The sequence below is a fragment of a genome, unplaced genomic scaffold (genome assembly GCF_019419815.1).
Source record: "Pyrus x bretschneideri cultivar Hongxiangsu unplaced genomic scaffold, Pyrus_bretschneideri_v1 Contig23, whole genome shotgun sequence".
In the NCBI taxonomy this organism is placed as follows: domain Eukaryota; kingdom Viridiplantae; phylum Streptophyta; class Magnoliopsida; order Rosales; family Rosaceae; genus Pyrus; species Pyrus x bretschneideri.
This window is the reverse complement of record NW_025999535.1, coordinates 1,712,215-1,726,899: the sequence shown is the minus strand read 5'-3', so window position 1 is coordinate 1,726,899 and position 14,685 is coordinate 1,712,215. Positions and strand designations below refer to the sequence as shown.

General features: G+C 37.6%; 3 protein-coding genes across 3 annotated transcripts; 1 reads left to right on the top strand and 2 right to left on the bottom strand.

Moving 5' to 3' along the window:
- Positions 1-3,009: 3,009 nt before the first annotated feature.
- On the bottom strand, positions 3,010-4,916 carry LOC125478082 (annexin B11). Its single transcript, XM_048585852.1, has 3 exons — positions 4,777-4,916; positions 3,804-3,916; positions 3,010-3,615 (listed from the first exon to the last, which is right to left on the bottom strand). Exons 2-3 carry the CDS (start codon positions 3,865-3,867, stop codon positions 3,155-3,157), a joined length of 525 nt encoding a protein of 174 aa, XP_048441809.1. The 5' UTR covers positions 3,868-3,916; positions 4,777-4,916; the 3' UTR covers positions 3,010-3,154.
- Positions 4,816-6,029, bottom strand: LOC103939356 (protein WHAT'S THIS FACTOR 1 homolog, chloroplastic). The gene is given in 2 exon segments (XM_009349444.3): positions 4,816-5,141; positions 5,144-6,029. Coding segments are annotated over 2 exon segments (1,197 nt in total). The 3' UTR covers positions 4,816-4,830.
- A 1,789-nt stretch (positions 6,030-7,818) lies between these two features.
- Positions 7,819-14,458, top strand: LOC103939347 (DUF21 domain-containing protein At4g14240). The gene is made up of 13 exons (XM_009349434.3): positions 7,819-8,137; positions 8,254-8,330; positions 8,588-8,671; positions 8,781-8,894; positions 9,211-9,294; positions 9,531-9,602; positions 10,005-10,072; positions 12,569-12,656; positions 12,788-12,861; positions 12,956-13,316; positions 13,476-13,522; positions 13,619-13,688; positions 14,065-14,458. Exons 1-13 carry the CDS (start codon positions 7,861-7,863, stop codon positions 14,173-14,175), a joined length of 1,527 nt encoding a protein of 508 aa, XP_009347709.2. The 5' UTR covers positions 7,819-7,860; the 3' UTR covers positions 14,176-14,458.
- Positions 14,459-14,685: the final 227 nt, after the last annotated feature.

The window sequence follows — 14,685 nt, the reverse complement described above, 5'->3', positions numbered from 1 at the left end:
AGAGAGAGAGAGAGAGAGAGGAGCTAATAACGGTGGATGGAGAAAGAGGGATGGAGGGAAAGTGTGTGGAACTGAGTGATGTGACGCACGCGTTAGATTTTATTTTTTTAATTATTATGTTAAACTTTTATCATTTTTATTAAAACTTAAGTTATTTTTATTAAAATTTAAGTTTTTTTTATTAAATAAAGTTAGTGAATGATTTTTTGTTAATAAAAAGTTTAGAAAAGCCTTTTTCATTAAAGCTCAATTTTATATAACCATACATGTATTATATATCTCAAGTCTCACCACGTAATTATACATCAGTGACATCTTAGCAAATCTTTTATTTGAGCTATAATACGCGTAGCATCAAATACTTGTGAACCTTTTTACAAATAAAAAAAGAGTCTGTTCTTTCATATACCAAAATTATATCTTTGAGAACAATTTGAACTTTTTAATTACTATAAGAAAAATATATACATATATATGGGCAGGATTCGTGGCACTGCTTTTCTTAAACAGTTTTTGACACACGTTTTTGTAGGGCCCATTTAGTAATATATTTTAACGATTTGAACCGTCTATCTTTTAGAACATTATTCATAGATCATCTTTGTAAAAAATTAGACAAATCTAAAACCATTAAAACATTAATTTGTAGAAACAAAAAATGTTAAATACATTTCTACAAAAAAACCCTAAACCCTTAATACAAAATAGTGCCATAAATTCGTCTACGTATATACATCTTTAGGTTCACAAGGGGTCCTCCTAGTACGGAAGTTTTAAGTTTGTAAACTGTGGGTACATGGTCAAGATATAGATTTCACTATTTAAGGGCAGAGAATAAATTCATAGCAAACAAAACAAAGAAAGCTAAAAAGGCCAGAGATCGAATAAAGTTTTGGGTGAAATGGGAGGATACCGTCGACCTGTACAACCAATTAGTTTATAGTCAATTGTTCCTTTTGGTAAAAGTAAAGGTAAATTTCGAATAAACTAATCTTCAATCAAGTCACCATCTTTTAGATTGGAACATATTATTATTGGGGTTGTTATCAACATACATACAATCTCCATTTTCCATTCTTGTCGCATTTGCGGACACTTGGAAACTTATCATTCATGGAGCCAAAGATAATGATAATATTATCTTACATTCTACCATACATTTTTCAATGTGCACCGAACACGAGGACACCTTATGTTATTGTACAATTTGAGAGACACTTGAAACAAAAAATTCCTCCAATTAAATAATGACATGTAATGTACTGCTTTGTGTTTTGATCAGAATGAAAATTCTCTCACGTTCTATAATTCTATGAGCAAGAAGATAACCCTAATTTTCTATACTTCAACGGGTGAACCACAGATACTAGTTTATTTATGAACTCTTGGATTCATGATTATGTTTCTATATGTATTGATAAATTATCAATCATCTATTCCAACAAAAAGAAAAATAAAACGACTAATGAGGATTGAGTTGGTAATGTTTGTTTTCTTCGTTATATCAAGACTTAGGTTCGAAATCCACTATCAACAATTTCTCTTGGTGAGAGATCTGTAAGAATCAAAAAAGGGGCTAGAACCCTTCCGTGAGTCTTTAAAGAACCTAGTGGCTGTGGCATGCTCTGGCCCTGGTACGGAGTAGGTCTCTCCTCCCCTGAACTCTTTGCAAACAAACAAAAAGAAAAATAAACTAACAAGCAACCCTAGCGTAGGATTCATTTAGCGTAGAATTCCTTTTTTCAACATGGAAAATTGTTGCATCACATCCCGTACAAAATGTAAAGCAGCTAGGAATGTTCATTGGTTTAGAAAAATCTAGCCATTCAAGATATGTACGGTTTTAATAAATGCTGCTTTGCATGGAGACGCTCAAGATCATTTAAACTTACATGCGAAGCTTTATTTTCTTGGCACGGGATTCACTTTCTCAATGTAAAACATCACATTCAACATAGAAATTAAAACAATTACGAGCGCTCGTCGATTTATAAAATCTAACGAATCCACATTTGATCCAATATATATTTTGGATTGTTGATTTTCAATCCAAACCAACCCAATTCCTTTTATTGGTTTGGATTGGATCTCCATTTTTAATAGTATGAAACATAAATACATCAAATGTGAAACAACTTTCGTCGAGTCTAATTCAGTCACAAGTTCTAATCGATATAGGTGTAAAAACAAAGATTAAACGCTAAAGAAAAGTGTATTCGTTTCACATTATATTAAATGTAGTTCTATCAAATAGTTTAAATTGTTCGTTATATATTAAATTTAATAAACATACCAGAGAAAACTTTATTGGATTCGATTGGATTCTCACAAGCAAATACGCCATCGGATCCATTTACGTTGGTTTGTTTTGGATTGGATTGGATTTGATCGCTTTGTTGAATTGGATTGATCACTTGGTTTCATTAGAATAACAACTTTGTCAAATGCAGTTCATATGAACATGTTTATCGAGAAGAAAATCAAGTTATTGATTCTTTAGCTTCATTTCGGGCAGATAGTTATGTCTATCACTGATTTTTTACGGTTCCAGATTTTGTTGCCTTTACCCTTGCTAGTGATATTTCATTTTGTCTTTATTATCAGTTTCATTGATCATTTGGTCATTACGGATTTTAACTTAGTCCCCCACTTGTATTTTTTCATTTACTTTCCTTTGTATTTCTTTAGAAAAATGGTGGAGGAGGGACCCAAGGGGTTTGGGCATAATAGTCCTCATCCCTTCATGTGTAGGTAGGTGCCTCGTAAGCGACCATTGCCAAAAAGCTAATCTCGTATAATCTAAGCTAATCTCATCTAATCTTTCTCGATTAAATTTTTATTTTAAAACAACCCTAAAAGTTGCAATCTAGGTAGGAAAAAAGTTGAATTTCAGGGTCTAAAATCAAAATTATATTGATAGGTTAAGATCCTCGCCTCTTGTCCATGCATAAACTTCAATTCTTTTACGTTGAAAGCTCATTATTACTAGAAATATAATAAGCAGTTAAATAAACAACGCCAAATTTTAACAAGATTTTAAATTTTAAGTATTACAGTCATACCACGAAAACATCATATAAAACCAAATATAAGCAAGGAGTGCAAATAAATTAATTTTCCGTACGCTGATGAGCAAGTAAATATGCTTTATTCATCATATCTTGATCCTGATCGGAGTTCCGCACGTGTAGCTAATGGTGCAAGTTTCTCCGACAACCACGGTGTACGCATGAGCAGGCCTAATGAGGAAGTTAGGCAGGTGAACCAGCAGCTCACACACACATTGATTGTCCAGCTGGGTCAACCACTTACAACAGTTATCCTCTGCAGGAATGGGTTGATGATCATGATGACTGTGCCTGTGATGGACACGTCTATGTCCGTGGTTGTGTCCATGTCCGTGACCGTGTCCATGGCCCCGGCCATGTTCCTCTTCCTGTCCTTCATCATCATCGGGGGGCGAAGGGGGAGGGGAGGGGGGTGTTGGTGGGGGCGTCGGAGTAAAGGGGAGCATCGAGCAAGCATAGTTAGCAAGCACAAATTGCGATGCACAGAGAGGGCGCGCAGGCGGGAACACATGCTGCGCCTTCATCTTCGGCAGGAAGAGCAAGGAAGCTGCAAACAAGGTTAAAGTAAGAATCCTGACTCTCTCCATGACCATTTCAGCTATCTTCTTCTTCGGCTAATTCGTCTATTTATACACTGTTGTGGTTTCACAAGCTTCTTGTTTTCTTAGTTGTTAGGCTCTCTTTGTGGGTAATAATTATAAATAAAAGACTAATTAAAAAAGTAATGGAGATTACCGAGGGAATGAGGTTTAGGTTCCCATTCATTTGGTGTGATGACTCTGTTTGCGTTAGGTGACATGCAAACTCTCCCAAATAGTGTTTCCACAACCGACCTTGCTCCTACCAAACTGCAAGAACAGAAATTACATTATAAGTGTCATTTCCCTGTCAATTTAGCAGACATTACAAACACTACCATCCTGTCTGGTCGCAACATAGAGATAATGAAATACACATGAATTCGATGCATGCCCCGTTTCCAGGATTGTTCAAAGAAATGAAACGGTTACAGCTAAAGCTCAAATGAAGATTGAGGGAGGTAGAACTTCCGGTTCATTACCGAAGGCTATACAGAAATGCAGAATAGGAAAGCTAAAAAGAGATGAATTCAGTTACCATTGGTAAATAGAATAGCATTCACTTCCAACGCGGTATAAACTAACTGATGCTCTAAACAGAAGCAAATTCATCATAACCATTTTCAGTGGATATTCCCTTTAGAAGTCGGAATGTGTTCATTGTCTAATAAATCAATCGCCAGCATTAATACATCAATACTTAGTTGCACTTTGCCTGCACAATACAAGATCAATATTTGCTAAAATTGTGTGATATTGCGAATACAGTAAGTGTTGGGATGGAACTGAATGTGAGAAACACATTGTGCATGATTACAAATCCATGACAATGTCGCATCACATAGGCGAGCATGCATCCCAAAATGTCATAGTGCTTCCGTCAATAATTTCCATTTTCATGAACTGTTGTAGAATCGAATAAAAACAAACACAAATTTAATATGGCACGCAAAAAAAGCAGTTCCATCCTCCATCAAAGATATTCAGGTACACCAAGAATCACTACAATATTTGAGACGAAATTGGTTAATTAAAAACAACAATCCCTCACAACCGAGATCATCCAATACTTTCAACACTATTTGCAGCTCAATGTCAATACATATGATTAAGAACTAATTCCTCATTACCTGTCATCTAGTTGCAAATTTCACCGCTTCTTGATCACCAACCATGCACTTGTCCTATTCTTCGTTCCTCATAGCCATTATTTCCTTGTTCTTCTCAACCTCTTCCCTTTGCAACCCCAAATGCTCTCATCTCTCCCTCCATCCCTCCTCCAATAGCTCCGCAAACTTGTCCTTTATCTCAAGCAGTGGATCTCGGTCAATCAACTGATCATCCTTGTACGCTTCCCTCAGCACCGCCGTCTTAATCCCTCCCTTCAACGACAGATAGAATATCCCAGCATGCCTTGTGCACACATTCGAGAACGCATTCGAAAACCTATACTCATCACTAAATTTCCCCAATATCGGCACAGGAATCCTCTTAATAAAGACAACGATAACAGTTCATGAAAAACTCCAACGGTCCTCTTCTCCATTTCCCGCGAAGCTTGATCCAATTTCGACGCATCTTCATACGGAGAAATATAATCCATTTCCACCCAATCCCTAACCCACTCTCTCATTTCCTTCTTCAAGAAAAACCCTGATGGCAGCCTATAGTCAAAATTCGGCCGAACCCGAATCCCTGTCAAATTCGACTCCTCTTCTGCCCTCCTCTCAATCATTGATTTCGCAAACTCGGGGTTCCACGAAACCAATTCCAGATAACAATTCTCCTCTCCGGGGCACCCAAGTATCCGAAAATACTGCGGATACTTGGGCACCAAGCTAACCAAGAAATCGTTCGGAAACCCGAATTCCCTCTTCACATGAACCAATTTATCAACACTAACAACCCTATCCTTGCACATCATCAGCAATTTACACAATTTAGACACAATCAACGGCTCATTTTCCTTAAAAATCCTCTCTTCCTCCTGCAGAAACATCCTTAATCTATCGCTAAATCGAAGAAACTGAGCCGGTTCCGATTTGGGTTTAATTCTATCATAGTAAACATCGAACAAACCTGGGTTTCTGCTAAGAAAGGTCTTGACTTTGATGTTGAGCCGCAGCCTTTCGCGCCGTTTTTCGACGTACCGGAGCGGGATCACCCGACCCGGTTCGTTGTGCACCTCCTTGACGACGCGGGCTCAGAGCTTGTACGGCTTGTCGTTTTCGATTGCCCGGTCGAGCTTCTGGTCCTTGCGCCAGACGACTTTGAGGCTGGAGATTGATTGGGATTGGAGGTGGGTTGCTGGGTGCGTGCTGGGTGTGAGAGCGGGCTTGCGGGTGCGCATATAGGAGGAGATTGGTCGGGTTTTGGAGAGCATAGCCGGAATCGGAGACCGAGCTGACTCAGTCACTGGACACTGTAAGAGTGAGAGGAGAGAGAAGCAAATATCAAATTGGGCTTGCAAAGCTACAAAGTTGAATTGGGCTTGAACTGTATGACTGTTTTATGGATTTGGGCTTGGAAGCTGGTCCATTTGAATTACCTTGGGCTTGGCTGCTTGGCCCATATAAAGTCTATTAATATATATATTTAAGATAAATTACATTTCCATAGCTCAGGTTTGGGGCCTATTTTAATTCCTTACAATATCTTCAAAACATTTCACTTTCATACCTTAAGTACTATTTTATTTCAAAATAATAAATCCATTACATTTTTCATCTATGGATCCGTTAAGTGCTGACGTGGCTGCCACATATATGCCACGTGACAATTTTTTTTTCTTTTCTTTAAACCTCAATTTTCAAAAATAGAAAAAAGAAAAAAGAAACCCGTCCCCTTCTCCCATCCATCATCACCCACCCCAAAATCCCACCCGAGTCACCCCAAAATCCCTCTTCCTCCTCTTCTTCTTTTTCTTCTTTTTCTTCTTCTTGCAGGGGGTGGGGACAAAATGGGTTGCAGATATATATATATATATATATATATATATTTTTTTTTTTTTTTCTTCTTCTTCTTCTTGTTGCGGGTGGGTAACTAGATTTGGGTTTTTTTTTTTTTTTCCTCCTTCTTCTTCTTCTAGATAATGGGTTTTTTTTTTTTTTTTTGAGAAAATTCAGGTTTTTAAATTTTTTTTGCCACGTGGCATATATATGGCAGCCACGTCAGCACTTAACGGATCCATGTATGGAAAATGTAACGGATGTATTATTTTGAAATAAAATAGGACTTAAGGTATGAAAATGAAATGTTTTGAAGATGTTGTAAGGAATTGAAATAGAGCCCAAACCTGAGGTATGAAAATGTAATTTACCCTATATATTATCATGGTTAGGAAAATTTTTTAATTGTGTTCTAAAAAATATAAATTGATATCAAACTCGTCATCTATAAAATTTTAATTTATATTTTTCACGTATAGATATAAATGAAGAAAAACAACACTAGACCATATTAAGTTCTTTGTTGTTTAGTAACAAATTGCAACTTGAGTAAAAGTCAATGTGCTCATTTGAGAATATGTATATAATGGGTTTGGATTCGTGGACGTTATTTTATACAGAGTTTTCACTTTTTAGGACCCCAGTCAATTCAAATCGTTTATTTTTTTTTTATGTCTTCCTCAAATTGAGTAAATTGTAGCAATAGTCTTTCAATTTTAACTCAATTGGAGCAATGATATCTTAATTAAAAATTCATTACCATTGATATTTCAATTCATCAAAACATGCAACTATAATCCTTCAACTAAAAATTTATTATCAATGGTCCCTGAACTTTAATACAACTGGAGAAATGGTCCATTAACTTTAATCCAACTGGAGAAATTGTCTCTCAACTTTAACCCAATTGTAGCAATGATTTTTCCAATATAACTTGTTTTGATAAAATTCTGACAAAGTTGACGAAAATGACCATAATTACATGTTTTAATAAGTTGAGAGATCAATAATAATAAATTTTTAATTAATGAATCATCACTCTAATTTAATTAAAGGCGTACAATTTACACTTTTGCTTTTCCTCCGGATGAAAAAAAAAAACAGATCTCCCGGATCCGCATTTGGCAGAATCTCGACCGTAGATCCTTTACGACTCCACTCTCCACGTTTACATCGTGCGCATCGTCAACGTCCTCATCACCTTCCCGCACTGCGACGAGTCAGGACACTCCAAAAAACGGCGTGCCACTCTCTCACTCCTTCCCGATGCCGCTTCCGCCGACCGCCCAAACCAGCGCCCTAATCTCGCCGCCGAATACGACGGCGAAAATGATGTCGTGGAACGGTGCCAAGGACCTGGTGATGACGTCTGACGACATTCCGTTCGGGACGGGGTCGTGGTATCTCTACGCCGGCGTCTCGTGCCTGCTCGTCCTCTTCGCCGGGATCATGTCCGGCCTTACCTTGGGGTTGATGTCACTCAACCTCGTCGACCTCGAAATCCTCCAGCGCAGCGGTAGCCCCACTGAGAAGAAGCAAGCCGGTCGGTTTTTTGGAAAATTGATATTTGATTAAGGAATTGGTGTTTATTTATACTTAATTAAGATTAATTATGCGATTAATTTTAGTGGTTTGATGTTGATCCGTCTCTGTGCGCAGCTAAGATACTACCTGTTGTGCAAAAGCAGCACCAACTTTTGGTCACGTTGCTTCTCTGTAATGCTTGTGCCATGGAGGTACTTTTGACAATTTATTGATGCCAACAAACTTTGAATTTCGAGATTTGTGTAATAGATTAAACATTGATTTTCGTTAGATAAGTTTAAATTTCAAGATTTGTGAAATAGACGGATTAAATCACACTCATCTAACCACAATTGATGCGGTTGTGATGCTGAACATTGATATGAACATGTTAATTGTTGTTACCAAAAAAAAAAAAGATATGAAAATGTTTAATTTACTTGTCTTGTGTTGAATTTTGGTTGTGCAGGCGCTTCCTTTATACCTTGATAAACTCTTTCACCCAGTTGTTGCTGTTGTGCTGTCTGTAACTTTTGTTCTGTTATTCGGGGAGGTACGGCATTTTCCGAGTTATTATTTATTATTGAAATGCAGTTGGATAGGTTAGTGTTAAATGAAGTTATGGGACTGTGACTGACCTGTGCTTTTCCATGTTGGACTAGATTATTCCGCAATCTATTTGCTCAAGATATGGGCTTTCGGTTGGTGCCAATTTCGTTTGGCTTGTCCGCATTCTGATGGCCATTTGTTATCCGATTGCATACCCAATTGGAAGGGTATGTAATTATCGTTTGTACTGGATCACTGAATTTAATTTTCTTTTCAAGTTATTGTCTTTTTTAGTTTATAGCTCAGTCATCTGCTTAGTAAATTGCTTTTTGCGGCTATGAGACATTTAAGATATCACATCAACACTGAGACAAGTTCTTCTTCGGCACCAGTGACGTTTTAATACTATGCTTGTTATAATTTTCATATTTGGATCATAAAGTATGTTTCCTATTTTAGTAAAACATAGTATGGACGGAAGTCCAATACGTTTCAGATTCGGAAATTGATGTTATAGCTTGTAGATGTAACCCATGGTTTCAGGTTCTTGATAAGGTACTTGGACATAGTGATGATTTGTTTAGGCGGGCTCAATTGAAGGCCCTAGTCTCTATTCATGGCCAAGAGGTAAGCTGCTTAGATTGGAAGTGTGTACGACATTACTTTCATATGTCCAAAGTTTTTTCCTAACTACTAATTTATTTTGTTGAACAACGGTAGTGATAAATGATGCAACTAGTTCTGGGCGTTGAATGTGACTTTATGATTTGTGAATGGCTGCTGAAAATTCCAGAACAGTTACAGTTGTGCCGAATTCAGATTGTTTTCTGTTTTCCTTGACTTGCTATTTCTATCCATTTTAGGCTGGTAAGGGAGGTGAACTCACACATGATGAGACAACGATTATCAGTGGAGCCCTAGATTTAACTGAAAAGGTACCCAATTTCTTCAGATGTATTTAAGCTTTGCATTTGTCGTTGCAGCATATGACACAGGAAATTTATGAGACATTACAGAGCAATTTGAGGGAAGATAAGTTGACAATATAAGGGCATTTCCATAAAATTTCTAGTGTTACTTCATGTACATGTCCTCAGTTCTATAATATATACAATTTTCTCGCTTTCTATGTGCATTCTTGATCTTCTTGCTGTATTTCTGATACTGGTACCCAATCTATTTTGGTCCTTGTCTTCCTGGGTGTTTGATTTTAGTTGCAATTTTCAGCTTCTGCATGCCTTCTAAGTATTGAGATAACATCACAATCCACGTCTGCGTGTTGCATTTTCTCTATTCTTTGAAGGATTCATAATAGTAAAGTTTCTTTTGATGTCCAGACCGCAGAGGAGGCTATGACACCTATTGAATCAACATTTTCCTTGGATGTTAATTCAAACTTAGACTGGTGTGTTTGCCTTGGACTCTTCTACGTATTCTTTATTTTGTGCTCTCTTTTGTGTGGTTATATTGAAATAGCAGTTACATCTCTAGATCGTACTTTTTTTTGTTGTATCTGTTGGGTTTTACGGCTCAAAATTAGGATGATGCAAAAAATTAGGTTTGTGTCACTTGTTTGGTTTTGGTGTCCTATTTGGGTTTGGATTTTGGCTTCTTAGTTGGTTTCCTTGGTGGAGAGATTTTGTTAATTACCTATTTGATTAGGATTTGGATTTACTTCCTATTAGGAATCTTATTGTAACCTAAGTCCTATGCACTATAAATAGGACGTTAGGGTTAGTGTATTTTGATGTGGCTATTCGTGTGGCAATTTAGTGAGAGTCAATTTGTGAGTTTGTGAGTTAGAGAGCAATTTGGGAAAATCTTCTCCGTTAGTTTTGGGTCCTCTACTCGTTTGGTTTAGGGTTTGTAATTGTGGGATTTGGGTTGTGCGAGTTTAAATTATCTTTTGTAATCTTCGTTTGTTTGGTGAAATTTCTCGCCGTGCTTCGCTTGTGGATGTAGGTTTTATGCCGAACAACGTAAATCTATTGTGTTAGTTTGAGATTGTTTTAGTTTTCACCTACGACATTGATATTGGTACTTTGTTAGAATTCACTTACGTTTCGCATAAAAGTACAAGAAGTGGTATCAGAGCCAGGTTTCGGCTTGGGCTTTGCTTGGTAGTCACTATGAAGCCTTCTGTGTCGTCGGTGAAAGTTGATAATGAAAAGTTCGACGGCAATGACTTTGGTATTTGGCAATTGAAGATGCATGCTTTGTTAGTTCAATAAGGGCTTTTAAAAACGCTAAAGGGTGTGAAGGCTTTGCCAAATTCGTGGACTGATGAAGAAAAAGAAGACATTATGGAACGGGCACTTCATGTTGACTTTATCGAATGAAGTCTTGCGTGAAGTTGGTAGCCTCAAATCTGCACCCGATTTGTGGCTAAAATTGGAGAGTTTGTATTTGACCAAATCTCTTGCTAAACGGTTGTATTTGAAGAAAAGTTTGCATACTCTTCGTATGGATGAAGGTACGTCAATTCATAAGCATGTTGATGAATTCAGTAAACTTATGATGGATTTGAAAAGTGTGGACGACCAAATTAGTGATGAGGATTATGCGATAACTTTGTTGTGTTCTTTATCTCCTTCGTATGAACACTAGAGAAAGTCTTAGTTTGGAAGATGTTAAAGTCGCTTTGAATTCTAAAGAGCTAAAGAATAAAGTGCCTGTCACACAAGATGGAGCTTTGGTAGTTCAAGGAAGGAATAAGGAAAGGAGCAAACTTGGAAAGAACACTTGTAGCTATTGTTATAAGGAAGGTCATTGGAAAGTAGATTGCCCTAAACTCAAGGGCAAAAAGAAGTCGTTTGATAAGTCTTTTGCTAGTGTTGATGCAAACATTGCAGAAGATCATTGTTCTGAACTCCTCTAAAGGTTATGTGAGGAGGTGGAGCTTGGTACTCAAGCTCTTCAATTCGCACTTTTTGTTTATATGTTCAAGGTTTTGCTTGGATTTTGTTTCGTATTTGCTAGTTTCCGTAATGGAATTTGTTGGAGAAGGCGTTGGAGGAAATTTCAAGTTTGAAGACTTTTGGATTTTTTGATTCTAGGTGGAGATCAGTTTCGAAAGAATTTGGTGCACGTTTGCATTTGTATTTTGGTATCCCAAATTTAAAGTTTGTATTTGATTTGGAAGTTTGCTAATTTCTCGCCGAGGTGGAGATTGTTGGGTTTTACGGCTCAAAATTAGGATGATGTAAAAAATTAGGTTTGTATTACCTATTTGGTTTTGGTGTCCTATTTGGGTTTGGATTTTGACTTCTTAGTTGGTTTCCTTGGTGGAGAGATTTTGTTAATTACCTATTTGATTAGGATTTGGATTTACTTCCTGTTAGGAATCTTATTGTAACCTAAGTCCTATGCACTATAAATAGAACCTTAGGGTTAGTGTATTCTGATGTGGCTCATTCGTGTGGCAATTTAGTGAGAGTCAATTTGTGAGTTTGTGAGTTAGAGAGCAATTTGGGAGAATTTTCTCCGTTAGTTTTGGGTTCTCTACCCGTTTGGTTTAGGGTTTGTAATTGTGGGATTTGGGTTGTGAGAGTTTAAATACTCTTTTGTAATCTCTGTTTGTTTAGTGAAATTTCTTGCCGTGCTTCGCTCGTGGATGTACGCTTTACGCCAAACCACTATAAATCTTTTATGTTAATTTGAGATTGTTTGTTTTACTTTTCACCTACGACATTGATGTTGGTATTTTGTTAGAATTCACTTCTGTTTGCGCATAAAAGTACAACAGTATCTGCTGCTATATTGAGCAGAATAGAGTAGAAACTAGGTATTGACAAGAACTTATGAGGATCATCTGGTAGTAATTGAGATGGGTGTTGGTCTTCTTTTTGTTTTCTGTTGTAGAGGGAAAGATTCATTTTTAAACTGATATTTGTTTCCTCAGGGAAGCAATTGGGAAAATTCTTGCGCGAGGTCATAGTCGAGTCCCCATCTATTCTGAAAATCCGAAAAACATTATCGGCCTCCTTCTGGTGAGTGAAAACTTCTGGCCGTTGATTTCCTACCATTGATAACAGTTAATTGTAGAATTGGTATGTCACAGCTGATTGTAGGATTCGCAAGTCATTTTTATAGTTATTCATTTATTTTGTAATGGACTTAGGTGAAAAGTCTTCTCACAGTACGAGCAGAAGCAGAGATTCCAGTCAGTGCTGTTTCGATTCGAAGAATGCCTAGGTGCGTCACTTCTTTCTCCATGTTATCCTTTATGTATATATCTACTTCTGTTGTATGTGGGAAAACCTTAAATAATTATGCATGGATTTCCCAGGGTTCCAGCAGATATGCCGCTTTATGATATACTTAACGAGTTTCAAAAAGGAAGCAGTCACCTGGCAGCTGTAGTGAAGAGCAAAGGAAAGAGCAACCTTCTGACAATTCCTGACGTAGAGAATTTCAAGGAGGATAAACTGGCACAGTTAAAATCTCAACTAGCTGCGTCCTTGCCAATCAAGCAAGATGACAAATCAGGGAGTGTTGCTCTCGACATAGATAAAGCTCCAAAGTCTCTGACAAACAAGCCAACTGTTCAACCGAATGGTGCTACAAATCAAAATTCATCAGAGGACATTGAAGACGGGGAGGTCATAGGAATCATCACCCTAGAGGATGTTTTTGAAGAACTTCTGCAAGTATGCTCTGCTTCGATCAATCTCCTACCCTTAAGTTCAATTTATGTGGTTCAGTCAGTGTAATATTATGTGTTCAACGACAACAAGAATGCCAATACTATTTCTTTTCACGTGCGCTCTGTTGAATGATGAATTTTCCTAATCCTCTTTTCAATGCAGGAGGAAATTGTAGATGAGACAGATGTATATATCGATGTACATAGGAGGTACGATGGGATCTCAACTCTCTCTCTCTCTCTCTCTCTCTCTCTCTCTCTCTCAGTCAAGCTCCTTGATTAAATTGGAATGTGTGATTTGTATAGGATACGTGTGGCTGCTGCAGCAGCTGCTTCATCCATGGCACGAGCTCCATCAACTCGGAAGTTGCTTGTAGTAAGTTAACATCATTTACTTGTCAGTCTTTCGCTAAGTCATTGGAACATGAGGTTGTCAACCAATATATCTTAAAAAGCACAAGCTTTTCCAGTAACTGAAGCTTTCACCAAATCTGTGATTTTCAAACATGCATCTCGCTGTAGTTCAACAGAGTTTATGTAAAAGTATCCGCGAAGCTCTTCCAAGTCCTTGTTCTCGTGATGCGCATTCCTCATGCTTTAAGAAGAAGTTACAAATAGTGATAGAAGTATCAAACTTTTTTGCTTCTTCCCCGATTACGTATTTTGGATTGAGTAACAAGCTGTGTGTCATTTGTATGGCTGTTCTGAAGTTAGAAGTTGTTTTGTCTAATTATGTACTCGTTATCCTTCAGGGCGCTCTAAGTAAGCACGGGCAAACCCCGAAGAAGTCTGCAGAAGATGATGGACATTCGGTGAGGTTTTCAGGGTCTCCACGGGAGCCTCTTCTAGGCGGTAAGAGATGACAGACTTGTAAGTTGTTCCAGACTTGCGGTTGGAAAAACTAGCTACGAACGCCAGCAGCTAGCGTCCTTCGTTACTCGTCATGGCACGGAGTTGCGATCAGCCGCGTGCGAATATTACGGTGTTATCCATAAGCTAGGGTTTGTAGGTTATAGTGCGTGCATGTAATTTCTGTCTCTGTTTTGTCAAATCCATGTCCATTTCTAGAGCTAGAAAACTAGGTGTGTCCTACAACTACATTAAACCATTTGGGTTTAGAAAAGTATCATGAGGATTTAGATTGAATTATTGTAAATATCCACACACCACCCACACCCCACCCAACCCCCCCCCCCCCCAAAACCAAAAAAAAAAAGTAAATTGTAGCAATGGTCCCTTAACTTTAACTCAATTGGAGCAATGGTTCCTCAACTTTAACCCAATTGTTAGTTGAGGGATCCAGTTGTAGCAATGGTCATTCAAACATAACTTATTTTGACAAAATTCTAACGAAGTTAATGAAAATGACTATA